Source organism: Plecotus auritus (genome assembly GCF_963455305.1).
Source record: "Plecotus auritus genome assembly, chromosome: 2".
NCBI classification, from domain to species: Eukaryota; Metazoa; Chordata; class Mammalia; order Chiroptera; family Vespertilionidae; genus Plecotus; species Plecotus auritus.
In genome coordinates, this window is record NC_137771.1 from 171,575,951 (window position 1) to 171,597,875 (window position 21,925).

Consider the following 21,925-nt stretch of genomic DNA (forward strand, 5'->3'; position numbering starts at 1 on the left):
TATGAAATGCTGAAAGGTATTTAAGAAGAGGAAGAAGAAAAAGGTAAAGATAAAAATTATGAACAACAAATAACATATCTATCAACAAGTGAATCTAAAAATCAAGTGAATAAAAAAATCTGATGAACAGAATAAACTGGTGAATATAATAGAATCAGGGGCATAGAAAGGGAGTGGACTGACAATTCTCGGGGGGAAAGGGGTGTGGGGAGTGCGGGAAGAGACTGGACAAAAATACACCTATGGATGAGGACAGTGAGGGGGTAAGGGCAGAGGGAGGGGTGGGAACTGGGTGTAGGGGAGCTATGGGGGAAAAAGAGGAACAATTGTAATCTGAACAATAAAGATTTATTAAATTAAAAAAAAATTATTCTCATATTTTCTAATTCTCATTTTTTTATCTTTTCTCTTTAAAGAAGTTCCTTCAACATTTCTGGTAATATTGGTTTGTTGCTGATGAACTCCTTTAGCTTCTTCTTGTGTGGACAAATCTTTCTTTTTAAAAAATATATTTTATTGATTTTTTACAGAGAGGAAGGGAGAGGGAGAGTTAGAAACATTGATGAGAGAGAAACATCGATCAGCTGCCTCCTGCACACAGTATGTGCCTGCAGCCAAGGTACATGCCCTTGACCGGAATCTAACCGGGGACACTGGAGTCCGCAGGCTAACGCTCTATCCACTGAGCCAAACCGGTTAGCCACATCTGTATCTCTTCTTTGATTATAGATGATTGCCTTGCTGGGTAGAGGAATCTTGTTTGTATGTCTTTGCTTTTCATCACTTTGAATATTTCAAGCCAATCCATTTTGACCTTCAATGTTTCTGTTGAGAAATCAGCTTACAGTCTTACTGGAGGCTCAGTGCATGAATTCATGCACAGGTGGGGTCCAGTTCACCTGGCTCCAATCGGGGCCCGATCAGGTCTGAGCCAGCTTGGGGAAGGGGCCGCGGGCGATTGGCTGGCAGGCCCTGTCCCCAATTGGGGTTGGGGGGCCAATTGGGGGCAGGGCCAGACATGGGGAGGGGTTGTGGGCAGTGAGTTGGCCAGCCCCACCCCTGAATGGGGTGGGGGGTTCTGATTGGGTGCCAGAGGACTGGGGGAGGGCCATGGGTGGTTGCCGGTTGGCCCTGCCCCTGATGGGGTGGGAGGGCCAATCTGGGGTGGGGCTGGGCAGGGGGAGGGATTGTAGGAGGTTGGTGGGCTGGCTGTGCCCCCAATTGGGGTGGGGGGTACGATTAATGGAGGGCCAGCCGGGGGGAGGGGCTGCGGTCCTATCATGGTGGGCCGGGCTGATGAGGTGAGGCTAGCCGGGGGGAAGAGAGGGGACATTTGGCTGGCGGCCAGCTCTTGATCTGGGTGGGAGAGTCTGATCAGGGGCAGGCCGGCAGTGGGGAGGGGCCACAAGGTTGACTGGTGGCCCCACCCCCTGATTGGCTGGTTCGCTGGCCACAGTGGGCATCATAGCAACCGGTTGTTATGGCCATTACAGTCGCTGGCTTCTTATATATATAGATAGATGGGAACTCCTATGTGTGTAACTATCTGCTTTTCTCTTGGTACTTTGAGATTCTTTGTCTTTAACTTTTGGCATTTTAATTACGATGTGTCTTGATGTGGGCCTCTTCAAGTTCATCTTGTTTGGGACTCTGCACTACCTGGACTAATATGTCTATTTCCTGTGCCAGGTTAGGGATGTTTTCAATCATTATTTCTTCCAATATGTTTATGTCCTTTTTTCTCTCATTTATCTTCTGGGATCCCAGTGATGCAAATGTTGATACTCTTTTTTTATTTTTAATATATTTTTATTGATTTCAGAGAGGAAGGGAGAGAGATAGAAACATCACTGACGAGAGAGAATCTTGATTGGCTGCCTCCTGAACGCCCCACACTGGTGATTGAGTCTGCGACCTGGGAATGTGCCCTGACTGGGAATCGAACCATGACCTCCTGGTTCATAGGTCAACGCTCAACTACTGAGCCACGCTGGCCAGGCAATGTTGTCCCAGAGGTCCTTTAAACTATCCTCATTTTTAAAAATAGTTTTTTCTTTTTGCTGTTTCAACTGTTTTTTTGCTACCTTGTGTCCCAGAGCACTGATTCGATCTTCTACTTCATTCACTCTGCTGTTGAGTTCCTCTAGTGAATTTTTCACTTCATTTTTTTAGTTAGTCCTCGCCCGGGGATTTTTTTTCTTTTCTCATTAATTTCTAGAGAGAGTAGAAGGGAGGAGGAAGGACACAGAGAGAGGAACATCGATGTGAGATCAATTGGTTGCCTCCTGCATGTACCCTGTCCAGGGCCAGAGATTGAGCCTGCAACCAAGGTCCATGCTCTTGACTAGACTAGAACCCATGACCCTTCAGTCTGAGCCTCTAACCACTGAACAACCTGTCAGGGCTCATTTCAGTTACTCTATTCTTCATTTCTGATTGGTTCTTTTTTATATTCTAGAAGATCTGTTTGTTGAAGCCTCCCTGAGTTCATCTATTATCCTGAGTTCATTGAGCGTCTTTATTACCAATATTTTGAACTATTTATCTGTTAGATTGCTTGTCTCCATTTCCTTTAGTTCTTTTTGATGACATGTTTCTTTGTCTCTTCAGTTTGGTTGACTCTCTGTTTGTTTGTGTATGTATTGGGTAGATCCCACTACATCTCCTGGTCTTGAAAGAGCGGCTTTATATAGAAGGTGTTCTGTGGGGCCAGAGCCCAGTTCTCCCTCGTCACCTGAGCCAGGTGCTCCAGGGGTGTTCTCCCTGTAGGTTGTGTGAGCCTTCCTGTTGCAGTTGAACCTCGATTGTTGCTAGCATGTCTGTGGGCAGGATTGACCCTTGCGCTAACTGGCTGTAAGGGCCTGCTTTGACTACAGTGGACAAGCTGTTGTGCAGGGGCTGGCACCAGGGAGCAGAAGTCGCTTTAGCAATGCTGTGGTGCCAGGCAAGACAACCTATCGGGTGTGTCGGTTATGAAGCTGCTTGGGAGGGGCTTGGTGCTTGAACATTTCAGCAGGTGGTGGTGGTGTTTTTTTTGTGCTGGGCTTGGAGGCATTGGGAGAGGCTAAGATGCTAGCTAAAGCTGACTGCCACATTTCCAGGCTTGTAACTGATTGATGGGATCCATGTTGCAAGCCAAGCCTAGCCATCACTTGTGCCAGGTTTGGGACCACTTGGGAGGATCTACAATGCAGGCTGAGGCTGCTTGCTACTTGTGGGATTTGTGGACCTTTGGGAGAGCCTGGAGGGCAAGCCCAGGGAGGCTGCTTTGGAAGAGGCTCCAGCTAGGCAAGTAGGTTGAGTGGGGTGGGGTAGTGTCCCAGGAAGATGCCAGGGCAGGGTGGTTTGTGTTAGCCAGGATAATGAAGAGTGGCATATTTTGTATCTGCCCATCCAGGCCAGCTGGGGGTGAGGAGAGCTGAACAAAGGAACAATAGGGCTTGCCAGCACTTCCGTCCCCTGAGAGGGTTCTCCCAATTCCTGCTCCTCCAGCACATATCCTAAAGTTAGTCAACTGAATTCCTCCCCCTTATGATCCTGGTGCTTCTCAAGCTGCTGCCTCTGTTTTGTACTCAAGCCCTTTAGGAGCAGCATCTCAGTCTCCCATAAGCCTTTGTCTCTCTGGGGCATAATCCCTCTTGGTTCTCAAAGTCAGCTGTTATGGGTACTCTTCTTCCTGGCTTAGGTACCCTGGGCAGGGGAACCAGGGGTAAGGCTTGGACCCCTCACTCCAAAGGGGACCTCCATAGCCTAACTATTCTCCCTTTTTAGTAATCCCTACATTGTGGATGTGGGACCTCCCCAGTCTGCGTCTCCACCCTTCCTACTTGTCTTGATGTGATTTCTTTATATCCTTCGTTTTTGGAATTCTGTTCAGCTAGTCTTTAGGTCAGCGGTCGCCAACTGGTGGTCCGTGAGGTCCAAAAGGTTGGCAACCACTGCTTTAGGTGATGCTCAGTGATGGTTGTTCTATAATTTAGCTGTAATTTTCATATGTTCATGGGAGATGGTGAGTTCAGGATTTACCTACTCTGCCATCTTTTTTTTTTTTTTTTACATTGATTTTTAGATAGATAAATGGGGAGGAGAGACAGACAGATAGACATCAATTTGTTGTTCATGATATTTATGCATTTATTGGTTCTTCTTGTTTGTGCCCTGACTGGAGATTGAACCTGCATCCTTGGTGTATCAGGACAGTGCTCTAACCAACTGAGCTACCAGGCCAGGGGCCCTGCTCTGCCACATTGACTTTGCCCCTTGCCATTGGAATTTTGATAGGGGTTGAATTGAATATGTAGGTGGTTTTCGTAGTGTGGACATTCTAACAATATTAGTTCTTCCAATCCGTGAGCACAGAATGTCTTTCCATTTATTTGTGTCTTCAATTGCTTTCATCATTATCTTATAGTTTTCAGTATTCAGGTCTTTGATCTCGTTGGTTTAATTTGTTCCTTGTTTAAATGGGATTTTTTTCTTAATTTTTGTTGTGAAACTTCGTAACTGAAGACTTCTTTCAGGAAGAAAATATAACTAGTAGGTAATAGAAAGGTTTAAATACTGAAAGCATAATGGATTACCAAAGGAAACTGAGAACCCTGGGGACCATCTTTAGTCCTTGGGGTCAACATCATAGCCTTCCCTTACACATCCTATATTGTCCTCAGAGCAGACCCTGAGTTTAGACGAGTAGACTTGTTGTGTTTTTATATTTGTAAATGGGTTTATGCAGAGGGTGATTTAACAAAAAGGCATTTGTAGTTTTCTAATCAGGTTTGAGACTATTTCCTACTGTCTTTAAGGTTATGCTACCTTATTTATACACTGTTTAAAATAGAACAATAATAGTTCATGTGTTCTGTTTTTTTTTACAGGTCGCAGAACTTTTATTCCAAACTGCCCAAAATGCGGGGATCAATTTTGACACTGTCTGTGGAGTCCCTTACACAGCTTTACCATTGGCTACAGTTATCTGTTCAACTAACCAAATTCCAATGCTCATTAGAAGAAAAGAAACAAAGGATTACGGTAACCTCATACTGCTAGAATTTTTTCTTCTTCTGGGCACTGCTGTTTTGCCAGGCACCTTGAATGTTCTTCGTAGGTCCTTTAAGTTGTTACGGCAACTGTTGCTGTATATCACGTTCCTTTCCTTTAGAGTCTAGAGGTGAATGGCAGTGAAAAACAGTGGTTTTTTTGCACTATATCTGTGAGACCCAACATTTTTACCAGCCCTTCTCTTGTCAGCAGTGTGTTCTACTAGTAAGAGTACTTTCCCAGTATATTTATATTTAAACTAGGGGCCCAGTGCACGAATCGCCCCCAACTGCCATCCCCTGCCGGCTTGGTCGCCCCCAGCTGCCCTCCCCTGCCGGCCCGGTCACTCCCAGCTGCCCTCCCCTGCCGGCCTGGTCACCCCCAACTGCCCTCACCTGATCTTGTGATGACATGGGGGCGGCCATCTTGTGGTGGCCATCTTGTGACGACATGGGGCGGCCATCTTGTGATGATGTGAGGGCGAGACGCCACCTAGGCTTTTATTAGTATAGATTCTAAAAATTTTTATGATGAAATCATGATTTCTGAGAGTTGCTTCTGAAAACTATGTGGGGAGGTAGGGAGAAGGAATATAGTTGAAACAAGATTGACCAGGAGTTGTTAAATGAGGAGTGCTGTACTTATTGGTGTTTGTTAAACTATTTGGCTAGTTTTGTTTGACATTGTCTACTTAAAAAATAGTAAGAATATATGCTGCTTGAAGGCACAGTGTTTATCTGTATGAATCTCTGCCTACAAGGAAACTATTATTTCTATTTATGATATGTCTTCAAAAATATTTCTTGGAATAAGATTGTTAATTTTTAAATATGCCTATAAATACTCATAGTCTTGCATTCTAGTCCAAGCTGACTCAGTGAAACTTGCCAATTCTTTAATAGGGAGGAAAGGAATGGGAAAGGGCAATGGTGGTACCAGTGGTAAATCTCAAAAAGTGGGCAAAATGGTCACCAATTCTATTTCTGTTTCAAAATTTGACAAATTTGGTAGTGGGAAACAGAAAAATGAGTCTAAAAATGAGTCTGTAAAGTCTACAGCCTGAATTACATTTTGTAGGTTATCTGAAAATAATCTATCTTAGAGTTGGAATGGGAAAGTATTTTTAGTCACATTGCATTATCCTATATAATAAAAGCCTACTATGCTGTGTCCGGTCATCCGTTCAACCAATCAAAGCATAATATGCTAATGATATGCTCAGGCCGCTTAACCACTTGCTATGACGTGCACATGACGTGATATCTGTGTTTTCCGATGGTCTTAGGCGACCCTGCTAGCGGTTCTCAACCTGTGGGTCGCGACCCACAGGTTGAGAATTGCTGCTGTAGAGCCTAAGACCATCGGAAAACACAGATATTTACATTACGATTCATAACAGTAGCAAAATTACAGTTATGACGTAGCAACGAAAATAATTTTATGGTTGGGGGGTCACCACAACATGAGGAACTGTATTAAAGGGTCGCGGCATTAGATAGGTAGAGAACCACTGACCTAGGTTATCTTGCTTGAAGAAACCCCATATTTGAAACTTTGATTATAAACATGTTAAGTAATTTTTATTTACAATCCAAAATAATTTACTGTAAATATTCTGTATCTGTAACTGACAATTTTGGGATACAGACACACTGGATAAAACACTAACTATGACACATTGCAGATTCACCAAAAATAAAGTTGTTCCAATGTAGTATATCAGAAAATAAGATTTAAATTATCCACCTCTTCATAAATACATGCAGATTTATTTTGTAAGATACATCTTGAGTTAATGAAATATTAAATTGGAATCAATATAATTCTTTCTTGTCCAGGTACTAAACGTCTTGTAGAAGGGGCTATTAATCCAGGAGAAAACTGTTTGATCATTGAAGATGTCATTACCAGTGGATCTAGTGTTTTGGAAACTGTTGAGGTTCTTCAGAAGGAGGGCTTGAAGGTCACAGATGTCATAGTGCTGCTGGACAGAGAGCAAGGAGGCAAAGATAAGCTGCAGGCACATGGGCTTCATCTCCACTCAGTGTGTACATTGTCCAAAGTGCTGGAGATTCTTGAGCAACAGAAAAAGATTGATGCTGAGATGGTTGAGAGAGTGAAGAAATTTATTCAGGAGAATGTTTTTGTGGCAGCTGATCATAATGGTTCTCTCCCATCTATAAAGAAAGCACCCAAAGAACTCAGCTTTGGTGCACGTGCAGAGCTGCCCGGGATCCATCCAGTTGCATCAAAGCTTCTCAGACTTATGCAAAAGAAGGAGACCAATCTGTGTCTATCTGCTGACATTTCAGAATCCAGAGAGCTGTTGCAGCTAGCAGATGCTTTAGGACCCAGCATCTGCATGCTCAAGACTCATGTAGATATTTTGAATGATTTTACTCTGGATGTGATGAAGGAGTTAACATGTCTGGCAAAACACCATGAGTTTTTAATATTTGAAGACCGGAAATTTGCGGACATAGGAAACACAGTAAAAAAGCAGTATGAAGGTAAGTATTATTCAGGAATCCACAAGAATCAGAAATCCAGTTTAAACTAGCTGAAGAAAAAAGGGAAATGTATTGGCTCACATCACTGAAAGTTCATCCATAGAACAGGCTGCCAAACATGGTTGGATCCAGGAGCTCAAGTGATGTCTTTCGGACTTGCTTTCTCTTCTGTCAGCTCTGCCTTCTTCCTTCTTTCTCAGGTAGGCACAGTCCTCATGCCTACTCCAATTCAGTCACTGGGTATAGAATACCTTTAGGTATAGAGTAGCTAAAGATATCACTAACACCTGGATAATATGCCCCACCCCTGGTAGGTAATATAAGGTGGTTAACTCTGTATAAACTTCTTAAACCAAGATCTGGTAAAGGGTAGTTCCCCTAAAAAAAAAAAAAAAATGTGCCAATGCCAGAAGACAGGAACATAGGGTCTAGGTAGGCAAACATGACAGAGGTTGGGCATGGCAAAATAGTGAATTCTGTTATTTGAAGAATGAAAATTGCAGATATGGGAAACAATGAAAAAAGTATAAAGTTGTAAAATTCATTTTTAGCAGAAAAAGTTTTGTTGATGATACACATTCTTTTAAAAATATTTTGTTAAACTCAAAATAGAGCATATGTTGGTTGAAAAAATAGCTTAATTCTCTACCTATCCTTATATGCAAATTTCTGCCATAGTGTACATACCTAATGCTTTTTCTTAACCTTTTATTTTATCATGTTATTAACATTTATAGACATCTTTTGAGATTTTTTTTTAAGGTGATGCATGCTTATACTAAAGCTATTTCTTTGGGATAGATTTGTCTACAAACATGTTTTCTTTTTATGTGCCTCAGATGTCCTCTTTAGTTTGTTGACTGATGTAAGAGTTATACAAACTTTCTACAGGTTTACACAGAGTCTTTTAAAAAATAGATTAGGGTTATTGCTGTTAGCATTTTAAATGAAAATAATTGCCTATTGATATTTGAAGACCAAAAGAGACCTTAGGAACAAGTAGAAGATTTGAGAAATGGTAAAGTTGCTATGAGATCCCCGCAGAATGAAAATTTGTTGTCTTAGGAGGAATTTCCAAATGTTGATATCTTTGACCTTCATAAACACCCATCTTCACTGGAGTTCATTTCCAGTTGCATAAATTTTATTGGTCACAGCTTCAGCCTGCAAGGAAAAACAGTTTAGTATTACTTGTAAACTAAGTACAGAACTTGCAAGAATTTTCTCATTATGATCTCTCAACTAGCTACTATGTGGATAAATTTTTTGCACTTAGAACCATACATAAGTCCACTGAAACACCAATATTCTTGAAGTGTTTAACTATTTCATGAACATGTTACTAGGACATTGTTATGGGGCAACCCCCAAGAGACGACCACCAGAGACTGAGATCAAAATTTATGAGCCTTTATTAAGCTGGCCAGCGACTACAGTTGCAGCACTTCACCACGGTAAAGGCCGAACTGCAGTGCAGACCACAGGTGTTACAGCAAATTTATACTCGGGAACCACAAGAGGGAGTTAGGACAGTTACAATGACAACCCAAAGGTTACAAAAGCCATTTCAGCTGTTTCCAAGAAACTCAGGGCACAGGTGCAACGCCTGGGCACGCTTGGCCGTAGCATGAACCACTGCCTCCCTTCAAACTCCAACTGACCCATTGTTCGGTGACCTGCTCCCTCTCCCTCTGTATCCTGCCCCCAGGCAATGGAGGAGCTGTGCAATGTTTGCAGCCCAGAACAGACATTATTTCATACTCTACTTGTTTGGGCAAAAAGTTAAAGGTTTTTGTGTGAAATTTAACAAATATCTTTTTGCCTCTTTCTTCTTAGGTGGTGTCTTTAAAATAGCTTCCTGGGCAGATGTAGTAAATGCTCACGTGGTGCCAGGCTCGGGAGTTGTGAAAGGCCTGCAAGAAGTTGGCCTGTCTCTGCACCGGGGGTGCCTGCTCATTGCGGAAATGAGCTCCGCTGGCTCCTTGGCCACCGGGAACTACACTAAAGCAGCGGTAAGTGCCAGCGGGACTGGGCTGTAAACCACATGTTCTAGAGGAAGAAAATACCTTCTTTTTGGGTCTATGAAACTGCTAAAAAAAAAAAGCTGCTGTTAATGTGACAGTATATTAATACTCATTGGCTAGAATTCTCTGATAGTTAATAGCATTTTATATCTTGTGGTGAACACTTGAGAGATTTGAATTGTACACCCAAGAGAGAAACATTGAAACAGATACTTGGTCAGATAAACATTTGCCACGCTTACCTGACCTTTAAGATAGAGTTGTTGTTTTTATCGCACCATGAGTTGAAATTGAAGAACTGCTTCCCAGATATATGCAGTGCCTCACAACCTCTCAAATCCCACAGAGATGCATTCTCAGGACAGCAGCCCACATGTTTTTTGTTTGTTGGTTTGTTTTTTTCAGTCTTTGATTTTGATTGGTATTGTATGGTAAAGCTCTTAACTAGAGCCCAGACACATTGCTTCCTCCAGTAAGTCCCCATTATTAAACATTTTTATAACACTGCGCTTAATACCCAGCACCCACCCTTACATTCCAGAATAAAATGAGAGGATAATTAACTAGTTAAAAAGTTTCATAGATGGATAGATCACCTTTACAGATATTTTGTTATTTCAAATATTCTCTATGGAACTGAAGAACTCACATGGCCCTAGGACCAGGTTTTAACCCCACACCTGAACTGTCTGCCCATAAACAACTGTGATTTCCCAATTCTCATAACGGAGGAACCCATGGGTCATTCTGGGGATCTGGGTCTGGCTCAAAGACAAGACATCACTCTCTGGTAGGTAGTAGTACTGGTGGCAAGAACAGAACAGTGTAAGTCTCAGGGAAGAGCCAAATGAGGAAGTCAGACCTTCTAGAGAAACTTCTATGAATGTGGGGTTATGGTATTGAAATTGTAGAGACCAATTATTAGCAAATATTAAAGAAGAAGGAAAGCAGTAGAGTTGAAATTTCTTTAGCTCTTGACAACATAGCTATCCTTGAATGTGGAGCACCCTGTGTAGATAGGCAGTAAGTCTTCAGTGTAGTTTTATACCGTTTAGAAATATATTCTAGAGTACTTTCCTCATGTCCTTTTTGGAAGTAGGTGGGTCCTCAAGCATTATTAAAAATAAGTAATTATGCAGCATCTAGATTCTAGACAACCATAGTTAGTATAGGATTTACTATAGTATAGGATTTACTATATGGACACTATGTTTTTAGGGTATGGTTAATTGGGAGAAGGGGAGAGACAGGGTTAATGGAGCAAGGATGTAGATTCATAGCTAAGATTACCTGTTTTAGATATAATGAATTTAATATGAAATGAGAAAGGGCATCTATAAAATAGCAGTTTTTTACTAGTTAATAGAGCCCATTTTTTTACTTGTAGAATTATTCTGTGTGGTTAACTGCTTTGTTGTAATCTGTCTTATTACATTCCATTTAGGTTAGAATGGCTGAAGAGCATTCTGAATTTGTGTTTGGTTTTATTTCTGGCTCCCGAGTAAGCATGAAACCAGAATTTCTTCACTTGACTCCAGGAGTTCAGTTAGAAGCAGGAGGTAAGTCTGTTCATTGGTCATGGTTCTTCCAAAATGCTTCTTTACCCAAGTCAGCAAAGGCTAGATGAAATTTTGTGTGTTGTTATAAAGTTGCAAAAGGGAAAGCTTGTTTGTCTAGAACAGTAATGAATGAGCCCTTTGGCCTGGTGATACTGACCTAGGTATGGGAAGTGGCTTGCAGTCTAATTTTAGGGTGACAGTTTAGAAAACTACTTTTCATTAGAATGTATCAGATATTTTAGTTGTGTTTTCCAGCTGATATTCTGAATATTCTGCCAAAAAAGGTGTTCTGTGCTCCAGGAAGAATATGCTAGGCTAAACAAAAGGAACAGTTTGACATTTTGTTAAAAGACCTTGCAGAGCCTTAAATGTGCTAATGTCTGTTGTGACTCCAGAGTGGAATAGGGATCTATCCTGTCTCCCAAGCTTGTTTGAACCTGCAACACTTCAGCAGTCTGAGAAATACAGTTGTAGTGGCTGAAAAACTGCACATTTTCTCACTGATAGTCTCTAATCAATAGTAATCTAAGTTATAAAAATATACATATTTTAATATCTTATGGGACTCAATAAAGCTGCTTCGGTTTTTAATATGAAAGAAATGATGACCTGGAAAATTTTTATTTTTCCTGACTTGGCTTATCACAGGTATGGGAGTTTATTCTGTCCTACATTCCATCTCGTTGCATTTCTATATACTAATAACTATCAGAATGAGAAATTAAGAAAGCAGTCTCATTTATGGTTGCATCAAAACTATAAAATAGCTAGCAATAAATAAATTTAATCAAGGAGATGAAAGACCTGTACACTGAAAACTACATTAATTAAAGGAATTGAAGAAAACAAATATATAAAATATTTTCTGTGCTTGTGAATTTGAAGTATTAATGTAATTAAAATGTCCATACTACCCAAAGCAATCTACACAGTGTAATCCCTATCAAAATTCCAATGGCATTTTTCATAGAAATAGAAAAAACAATCCTAAAATTTGTATAAAACCATATAGGACCCTGAGTAGCCAAAGCATTTCTTAAGAACAAAGCTATTGTAATCAAAACAGTATGGTATTGGCATAAAAACAGACATATAGATGAATGGAACAGAATAGAGTTCAGAAGTAAAACAACACATATATGGTCAATTCATTTACGAAAAAGGAGCCTAGAATATACAACAGAGGAAAAAAAACACCCAACAGTTTCTTCGCCCTAGCGGGTTTGGCTCAGTGGATAGAGCGTTAGCCTGCGGATTGAAGGGTCCCAGGTTCGATTCCAGTCAAAGGCACAATCCTCGGTTGCAGGCTCCTCCCCGCATGGGCCCTGGTCAGGGCTGGTGCAGGAGGCAACCAATCGATGTGTCTCTCTGACATCAATATTTCTCTGTCTTTCCCTCTCCCTTTCACTCTCTCTAAAAATCAATGGAAAAATATCCTTGGGCAAGATTAAAAAAAAAAAAAAGTTTAAAAAACAAAAACGAAAAACAGTTTCTTCAATATAATGTGGTTGGGAAAACTGGACAGCCATGTGCAAAAAAATGAAATGGGATCACTATCTTACTCCATATACTTCAGGTGTGGAATGTAAGACCTGAAATTCCTAGAAAAAAACTATAGTACAAAGCTATAGTAATCAAAACAGTATGGTATTGGCATAAAATAGAACAAAGCTATAGTAATCAAAACAGTATGTTAAGTTCCTTGACATAGGTCTCGGCAATAATTTTTTAAAGTCTGACACCAAAAAGCAAAAATAAACAAGCAGGATTATATCAAACAGAAAAGCTTCTGCACAGCAAAGGAAATTATTAACAAATGAAAAGACATCCTACTGAATGGGAGAAAATATTTGTAAATTACACATCTGATAAAATATTTTAAAAAGTTGTACAACTCAATAGCAAACAAATTATCTGACTTAAAAAATGGGCAGATCTTCTTTGAACATTTTTCCAAAGAAGATATACAGATAGCCAACAGATACATGAAAAGATGGCTCAGCATCACTAATCATCAGGGAGGTTACAAATCAAAACCACAATGAGCTATCGCCTCACACCTGCTAGAATGACATATCAAAAGGCAAGAAATAACCAGTGTTGGAGAGGATGTGGGAAAAGGGGAACCCTGTGTACTGTTGGTGGGAATGTATATTGGTGCATACTGTTTTCTATGGGAAACAGTATAGCGGGGTTCCTAAAAAAATTTTAAAAAGGACTTCCATATGATCTAGAAATTCCACTGGGAGTATTTATCCTAAGAAAACAAAAATCTAACTTGAAAAGAAATATGTACCCCCACGTTCATTGCAGCATTGTTTACAATAGCCAAGATATGGAAACAACCTATGTGTCTTTTGATGGATAAAGAAATTTTAATTATGTATATATTATTCAACCATATAAAAATGAAATCTTGCCATTTACAATAACATGGATGTACCTCAAAGGCATTATGCTAAGTGAAATACTAGTAAGTCATACTGAGAATGAGTTCACTTATATGTGGAATTGAAATACAAACAAAAAATTAAATAAGCTCATTGATACAGAGAACAGATTGGTGGTTGCCAGAGTTAGGGGTTGAAGGATGGGAGACATGGGTGATGGGGCTCAAAGGTTATAAGTCATGAGGATGTATTTACAGCAAGGCAACTATAATCAATTATATTGTATTGCATATTTGAAAGTTGCTAAATCTTGAAAGTTGTCTTCACAAAAGAAAATTTAGTAATTGTGCCAGGTGATGGATGGATGTTAAGTAGACTTATTGTGGTGATCAGTTCTCAGTGTATACAAATAGTGAAACATTATGTTGTACACCTGAAACAAATGTTACATGTTAGTTATACCTCAATAAAAAAAAAGATATAAAAAGAAGGAAAAAACAAAATTAAGGAACAGGCTTTATATACAGGGTGAGGCAAAAGTAGGCTTACAGTTGTGAGTATGTGAAACAGAGTTTATTCTTGTATTATTATTTATTATTGTATTGCATATGAACAACTGTAAACCGACTTTTGACACCCTGTATAGTATGAGCACTTGATGGGGTTGTGGCAGAAAGGTTCACATATATGGTCGTGGTCCCGTTCAGTGCCTTCTGAGGACTTTCCCAGTGGTGTGGCATGCGATTCTGAGGTGTATACTAAAATTGCCTTCAATTGTAAGGCCTAGCTTTATCTTATTATTATTTTGTATTGAACTTTTCTTGGCATTGGTAGGAGATTTACTTCTTTTTTTTTTTTATGCTGTTAAACTATAAATGCTCTACAATTAGACACTGAAAAGGAGTTGGTTAGCTGCTTCACTGTGGATGTCTCTAGCCTGTCTGGGGTCTGTCTCTTCACTTGCATTTACTCACTTGCTGTACAGAAGGAGCATGGAAAGCAAGAGCATGGTGTTAAATAAAGCTGGTTACTTTTCCAAAACAGTCACACACAGGTTTCCTGATGTTCTGTGTTGTGTTGATAGTAACTTTTTGTTTCTGCAGGTGATAGTCTCGGCCAGCAGTACAATAGCCCACAAGAAGTTATTGGCAAACGAGGTTCTGATGTCATCATTGTAGGCCGGGGTATAATAGCATCAGCCAATCGTCTGGAAGCAGCAGAGATGTACAGAAAAGCTGCCTGGGAAGCCTATTTGAGTAGACTTGGCGTTTGAGTCTCAGATACTTTTTTGTGAAGGCCTTGAAGACCCGCTGTCTCCTGAGATGCAGTGGCTGGATAACAAGCAGCCTTTTATACTGCCTGGATTCCTCCGTGGGTCCTGTGTTGGAGTGTCTTCTAGAGTTATCATCATGCTTAGGATATACTGAACAGCTGTAATCACTGCATTAGTTTTCAAGCATTCTTTAGTGAGACTGATGTTGGCAAAGCAGTCACAGTCCTGTCTGTGGTCAAGTCTTCCACATTTGAGGATTCCCTCAACCCTCATTTCTAGATCAGGCTTTTTGATTCTTTTCGTTGCTGTGGCACAAAAATTTTAGGACATTAAGAGTACAGCATTTAGGACATTAAAGTACAACGTTTCTTGTGTCCTTTATTCTGTGTCTAATGTGATGCCCAAACAATATTAAAATTTTAGTTCTTCTCCTCTTAAAAGTAATAGTCCAGGTATCCAAATGATGCTGGTTCTCAGAACTGCCACTATTCACTCACCAAAGGGAGCAAGGTGGGGAAGTGGGAAGCTGACTACAGCCGGGCCCCAGGGACCAATACCTGGCTTTCATTTCAACAGAGGGATTCTGACTCTCTCTTCTCCCTGCAGCAGTGTGGACCTGTGCTGAAATCCAGATACAGCTTCCTTTTGCCTTATTTGGATTGCCAATGGACAATCAGCTCCTTCATTATGTAAAAAGGCAGCAGCGTCAGGAGGTCTAAGGTTCCATTTGGAGGTTTGCTTCAGGATCCTACGTAATTGTTCCAACTGTCGTTGACAGGGAAGTCAGACTTCACTAGAAATAAGGGAAAAGAAGCTCAGCAACAGCTGATATTGTCCACATCTCGGTTTCTACCACCTTCGCTCACAGGCCCCACCATCACACACGTGGCATAACCAGTTAGGCAGCCCTCTCAATCACACCCCAAATGCACTCGAGTCAAACCTCGATTCTCAAACGTCTCACATCTCAAACAGTTTGCCTCTCAACCTGACAACCCTTTCATGCTGATACCTGTATGATCAGTCACGTGTTTCTCAGGTGACAAAAGGAAAGGATGCTCAAGTAAGAGCTTACTGCTGTCAACATCTCAAGACATTGTGCTGTGAATATTCTGTTGTTTTTTTCTTTTGTTGCTGCTGATTATTATTAAATTTTCATTTTTTATTGTATATTTAATTTCCTTTTTATTAAGTTTTCATTTACATGGCATGTCCTTTTTGTTTTTAAAGTGTTTATAGGTTAAGCGGTACATTAGACATGCATTGTATATAAGAAAAGTTAAAACAGAATCACTTGGGGGTCTGGAATGGATTAATCCAATTTATATTATTTCTAACTAGTGGCCTGGTGCACGAAATTCATGCACATAAAAGGGAATTAATTAGAGGAAATATTTTAATATTGCTATTTGCCCTTTCTCTATAATAGAAGTGTCCGGCTGGCCCTACCCCCATTTGGCGACACCAAGACCCGGCCAGTCCCATGTCCAGCCTCATATCCCAGCGCTGGGGTGGGGGGCACGGCCTCAGGTGTCCCGGTGTTGGGGCAGGAGGGGCATGGCCTCAGGTCCCCCGGCCCCGACCCGCACCACATAGCCTCACCCAGACACGCCGCACCCTGAAACCCCAGACCTGCTACGCCACGGGACCCATCAATGTACCTCCTGGTGACCAGTTGTTTGGTTGTTACGGATGAAAATAAAGTCATGCACTTAAGCATGCACATTCATTTTCAATGCCTGATTTGTCTACGTTCTCTAAATTGCAAAATAAATAAGATCTTTAGCTAGATAGCATTGTAATGCCAAGTTCTTTATATAATGACACATACCATTCTCTCCACTCAGTATGCTCCATTTGGATTAAATGTATGTGACTCTCATGAAAGGCACTGCTCCTTGCTCTTGATAGAGGAAGCATTAGCTCATTACCTAATGCCATAGAGTGGTTTAAATGGCATATACTGACTTGAAGAACAGAATGAAAAATAACCAAAACAAAAACAACGTTCAGTGCTGTGGATGGCAGGATCCTCTCCCTTTCCCTTTTTTTCTGCTTTTCCCGTGAACCTATTTATGGTCTGCCTCAATAGACACAGAAGACAAAATCAGATGCTGTCATCTGCATTTTATAGTGCCATTTGAGTACAAAGAGGTGCTTTTCAATCTTTACTTTTTTTTTTTTAATCAATGCAGCTCAAACTTGCTCCCAACGTTCCAGAGCCAGGCCAACGTGGCTGTGTGGACACACCTTTGCTAGGTGCTGTCAGGCTTCAGGGCTGGGGCAGGGAACACACCAGGTGTTGCTGGAAACGAATCAGCTCTCTCTACATAGCAGGAGTCTTTTCATTATAAATTGCAAAGCAGCAGTCGTTTTCCTTTACCCCCATCCCCAGCCCTTCTCACCCGGGGCTTAGGAAGGGGCTGGGAGGATATTTACTCTCAGCTCTTTGATTTCTCTTATTTAACTGAGTCCAGTGGCAGCTGCTTCTCTGAGCACAACGCCAGCCGGCTCAGGGCTAGCCGCACTTGGAAGGCAAGTGGCAGAGCTGATCAGGGGCTTTGACCAAGCCCGAGCTGGGCTTGGGACATTGGGAAGCTGAAGGAACCGGTTTAGGAAACCAGGGTGTGTGTTGCACAGCAGCGCTTGGCTTCCCTCCACTCCTGCAGCTGGGGAGAGTTGAGGCTGGGAGTTGGTGAAACTCGCTCACCTGTGAGAACCCAGATTTGGGCAAGGAGCAGGGCCTGGCGGCCAGAGCACGCAGGTCACAGCAACCTCGGCAGGTGGCTCTCCCCACGCCCAGACTCCACAGCCAGGGTGGCAGGTGTGGGGGCTGCTCCCGAAGACTTTAGGGCCCCCCCCAGTTCTGCACCCCAGCTCCCTGCTCTCCCCCTTTCACCCACAGGTGCCACCGACATGGTGTGCCCCAAGGCTTGGTGTGCAGATGCCAGGGTTGCAGGTTCAAGATGCTCAGCTTCCTCCTGGCACTTTGAGCCATAAGTGCTGGCAGGGACCTTTCCACTCGGTCTTGGTCTGGTCACTGCTGAGGTTTTTGGGACTCTAGGTCAGGATAGCCAGGACCTTTGCCTCTGACCGACGCCGTGCCTGCAGCCTGCCTGGAGTGCCCCCAGCCCTGGGAAAGTGTGGGGGCGTGGCCAGCCTGGGTGAGGAGCCACGGGGGGGGGGGGGTTGGCTAGCCACCCCACCCTCAATTGGGGTAGGAGAGGCTGATCAGGGGTGGGGCTGGGGGAGGGGCTGAGTTCTCTGGCACCTGTGGATGTGCCACGCATGCAGCCCCGCCCACACGTCACGCACACAGCCTTTGCACCGCCCCACAACCCCCGCCTCAGGGCTACGGGTCTGTGCCCCTCTGCCCGGGCGTCCTTCCACGCTGGCAGTCATCCCCCTTGTTCCCCGCTGGGCTGACCCATGTCTTGGGGCCACTATAGAACCTCGCTCTCTGCAAGTGAGACAGATCCCCGCCCAGTGGCCCCCTGCCCCGGCCCGAGCCCCTCTGGTACACTCTGCCTCGGCACCACTCTGCACCCCTTGGGCCGCCGTAGCTCCTGGCTGGCCACTTTGCCGAAGCCGCAACATTCACCTGGGAGCCGCCCCTTAGGCAGAGGCCTGTCCGCATGCTGCAGCCCCACCCCTGTCCCTGATGCTGCAAGTCCCCGCCCACCCATGCCTGCTACACATGCAGCCTGCTGATCAGTCGTTACTGTGACGGTGTCCCAACCAATCTGCATATTACCCTATTATTAATATAGATGGGGAAAATGCTTCAGTTTTTGAATAGCCTTCTGGAACGAATTAAGTTTAAAATCTGAAGTTGCACTGTATTTCCCAGATATTTTTCCGAGTTTCTGGATGATCCCCGTTCTCCAATAGATAGATATTCTCCATTTATATATTTCTGTGGTCTATTCAGAAAGCATCGTGGAGGGAGGAGAGTAAAGGGTGTGAGCTCAGATGACCATTTGGAAATGGCCCCACTCTGCACTCAGAGCCCTGACTAAGTGGGGCCAGCATGGCAGCTGCATTCGAAGGCTCAGTTCTGATTCCACCAGCACCCCCACCATCTGCCTTTCCTTCTCGTCTAGACTGTTTACAGACAGCAGCGGGTGTCAGAGGACACTTGGCGTTTCCTCGTGAGGGTAGCTGCTCCCATCCCTGACAGCCCCCTCTCCTGATGACTCCGATGGGAGCCTGGGGTTTCAGTTCAGGCTTTCACTGCATTCCCTCTCGGTGTCTGCACTGAAGAGCTTCTCTAAGACCCCAGTGCTGCATCCAGAGAAGTCCCCTGTGGAACAGGCAGTTATCAAGGAAGACAGCCAGAGGAAAAGGAAGGGATGTGGCCCTCGGGGCTCCTCTGAAGGAGCTGGATTAAGAAGAGGAAGATCTAATAACGCTCATAGGGATCATTAGATGTCTTCAAAATCTTGGTGACCTGGGGCTGAGAGACCTTGGGAGTGAACTGCTGGGGTGTCAAGTGGCCACCTAGTGGACTTAGGAGGTCAGTGGACACATGTCAACACGCATCAGGAATCTTAAACCATGCCGGCCCTGCCCCAGCGTTTCTGACTGGATAATTCTAGGACGGGGCTTGAAAACTGGCATTCCTAACAAGTTCTGGGCAGCGCTGATGCTGCTGATGCAGGGACCACTCAACCACTGCACTGTCAGCCATTTTTCTCCTGCAATGAGTTGGTTCTTGGGTCTGCCGCCTCCTTGCTAAGTCACCTAACCCTGCCCTCAGAGTGTAAACTGCCACAGCAGGACTGGCACTGCCTGCTCTGTGATTGAAGCTCACCACGGCCCCATCTAGGTAATGTGAGATCAGAGGGGCGTCAAGAATCCCTTGGCCCTTGTTGTGTATTGAAAACACACTTCCATCAGAGTGTGTTTTAGCAGATTTGGTGTGTGGCCTGGAAACTTGCATTTCTCCCAGGAGCCCAGGTGGTAGTGATGTTTCTTGAGAATAAGCCCAGTGTTGTAGACCTTATGTAAGCAAAGACCAGACAGTCCAGGAGTCACAACTTTGGAGTATTAGTTGATTCGGACAAAGAATGTCTGCCTGGGGCCTGTGAAGGTGCTATTCAGCATAGATGTGTTTTGGAGGCATTAGATACTTCAGCCTCTTCTCAGTCAAGGAATGTTTACACAGCATGAGCTCTGAGCATTATATACCTGGTCCTACTGAGGAAAATGCGAACTATCCCCCCAGGGTGCCCAGACACATGTGAAACTAGTGGCATGGGGAATTTTCCTGGCATCTTTAGTCGTCCAGGCATTTAGTAGAGCCTAAGCCAGTCGATCTGTAGAGCTGGGAACCCTAAGAAACCAGACAGGTGCCCTTTACTTTAAACGACAGAAGCACAGAGCCGGAATAATAGAGGGATCTGCTCAGCCAGCCTGTGGCCACCAGGCCTGCAGTCTCAGTACCAGCTCTCACCCTCAGGTGAGATAAGTGGCCCCTGGGGGTGTCTGACGTCTCTGAGAAAAGGCACTGGAGGCCACAGACAGCAGCCTGAGGACACCTGGAATGTTCTTTCAACTCCCCTTCTCCTGCCTCCCCTGAACAAAATGGTTCCAGTCAGGCAAGGCCTGGAAGCACTGATCACAGGTCTGCCTTGGTCTCCAGAGAAGGGGCAGGTGAGGGGACTGTCTCCTTTAAGGCAGGTGGGAGCAAGGAGCAATAGAGGGAAGGCTCAGCACTTGGGGAGGAGTGGCACCTCGTGTGTGTGTGTGTGTGTGTGTGTGTGTGTGTGTGTGTGTGTGTGTATTTATGCACCTCGGGGCCACTCAGATCGTCCTGGCTCGAGAGGAACTGGGCTTTCTGACAAGTAGTCTTCGGTCTCCTATCAACCAGGGGTTTGCTGTGACATGAGGGTCCACCCGGCTTCTCCAGGTGGACAGAGCCAAGTGCAGGCAAAGGAAAGAAAGTGCCCGAGGAAATGCAACCAGGGAGGAAAGCAAAGAAAACCACCTGTAACAGGTGTGAGCTCCTGAGGGAGCAGGGATCTCACTGGTGTTCGTGGTGTGTTCTCTGCACTTAGAACAGCCCAGTGAATGTTTCTGATCGAACGCCAGCACGAGGCTTCTGGAGAAAATGAGCAGCCATGGGAAAACACACACTTCAAAGACCAAAATGACAACAAGAAGACACAACTTTTTATGGGCGCGAAAAGAAAATTTCAATTTTGAGTTTCAAAATTTGATGGAAAAATTGGAAGATGGTATAACATTGTAAACTACGTTGTTGGGCTGTAAGGTCAAGTGGAAGGAATCATTGAAATTCAAAACGATGGGACAAAGAAATGGAAATAGTGAGGGCTTAGATGAGAGGCTTAGAGGAGAAGACGTAGTGGGAGGAGAACATGCAATTATAGGGAAAAAAATGAGGAAATTTTCCAGTTTGAAAAAATACTTAAAACTGCAGATTAAAAGGGGCCACTAAGTTCTAGGCAGGAGTTACAAAGGCATACACCCAGGTACACTCTATAAAAACTATTGAGTGTCAAGGATAACAATTTTACAACTATCTAGAGGAATACATTACTTGCAAGCTAAAAGTGATCAGACCAGTGCACTAGTAACTAGTCACTGTCATCTGTAACACTGGAAGCTTGGAGTCAGTGACAGCCACAGGCCCTCAGAAGAAAGGACTGTCATAACCAGTTACCCTGGATCCAGCCACATGATCCCCTCTCAGGCTGTAGCCTGATGGGGAGTGTTCGCAGCTCCCGGTAGCCTGTTCACAGGGCACTTCAGTGCTTGGATTTATGTCCACACTGGTGAGTGTGATGCAATGAGTGTCTCCGTCAGGTGGAGGCGGGGTGTGCAGAGGTAGAGTCCTCTATCCAGCCAATAGCAATGGGACCCATCAACAGCTGGAGTAACTATATTCCAGCATCTTAGGAAACGGACATTGGGAGCTCCTTAGAGAAAATCTAATCCAATCATCCCATCTCACAGATGAAGAAATTGAGGCCCGTTGAAAATTGATTTGCACAAGGTTGCAGGAACTAATTACGAGTAAGGACTAGAATCCCTGTCTCTTGATTCCAATTTGGTATTTTTATTACACGTTTACCCCCTTTCTTTATCGGTAGATATGTTTAACTTTTTT

At 43.4% G+C, this 21,925-nt stretch overlaps 1 protein-coding gene across 1 annotated transcript in view; it reads left to right on the forward strand.

The window, feature by feature from the left end:
- UMPS (uridine monophosphate synthetase) overlaps window positions 1-16,583 on the forward strand; it is a 28,762-nt gene extending 12,179 nt beyond the window's left edge. The window contains exons 2-6 of the mRNA XM_080657369.1: window positions 4,875-5,028; window positions 6,876-7,547; window positions 9,384-9,559; window positions 11,016-11,130; window positions 14,624-16,583. Of these exons, the coding sequence (XP_080513495.1) occupies window positions 4,875-5,028; window positions 6,876-7,547; window positions 9,384-9,559; window positions 11,016-11,130; window positions 14,624-14,793 (1,287 nt within the window). The 3' untranslated portion in view covers window positions 14,794-16,583. The remainder of the gene's footprint in view (window positions 1-4,874; window positions 5,029-6,875; window positions 7,548-9,383; window positions 9,560-11,015; window positions 11,131-14,623) is intronic.
- The last annotated feature ends 5,342 nt before the right edge of the window (window positions 16,584-21,925 follow it).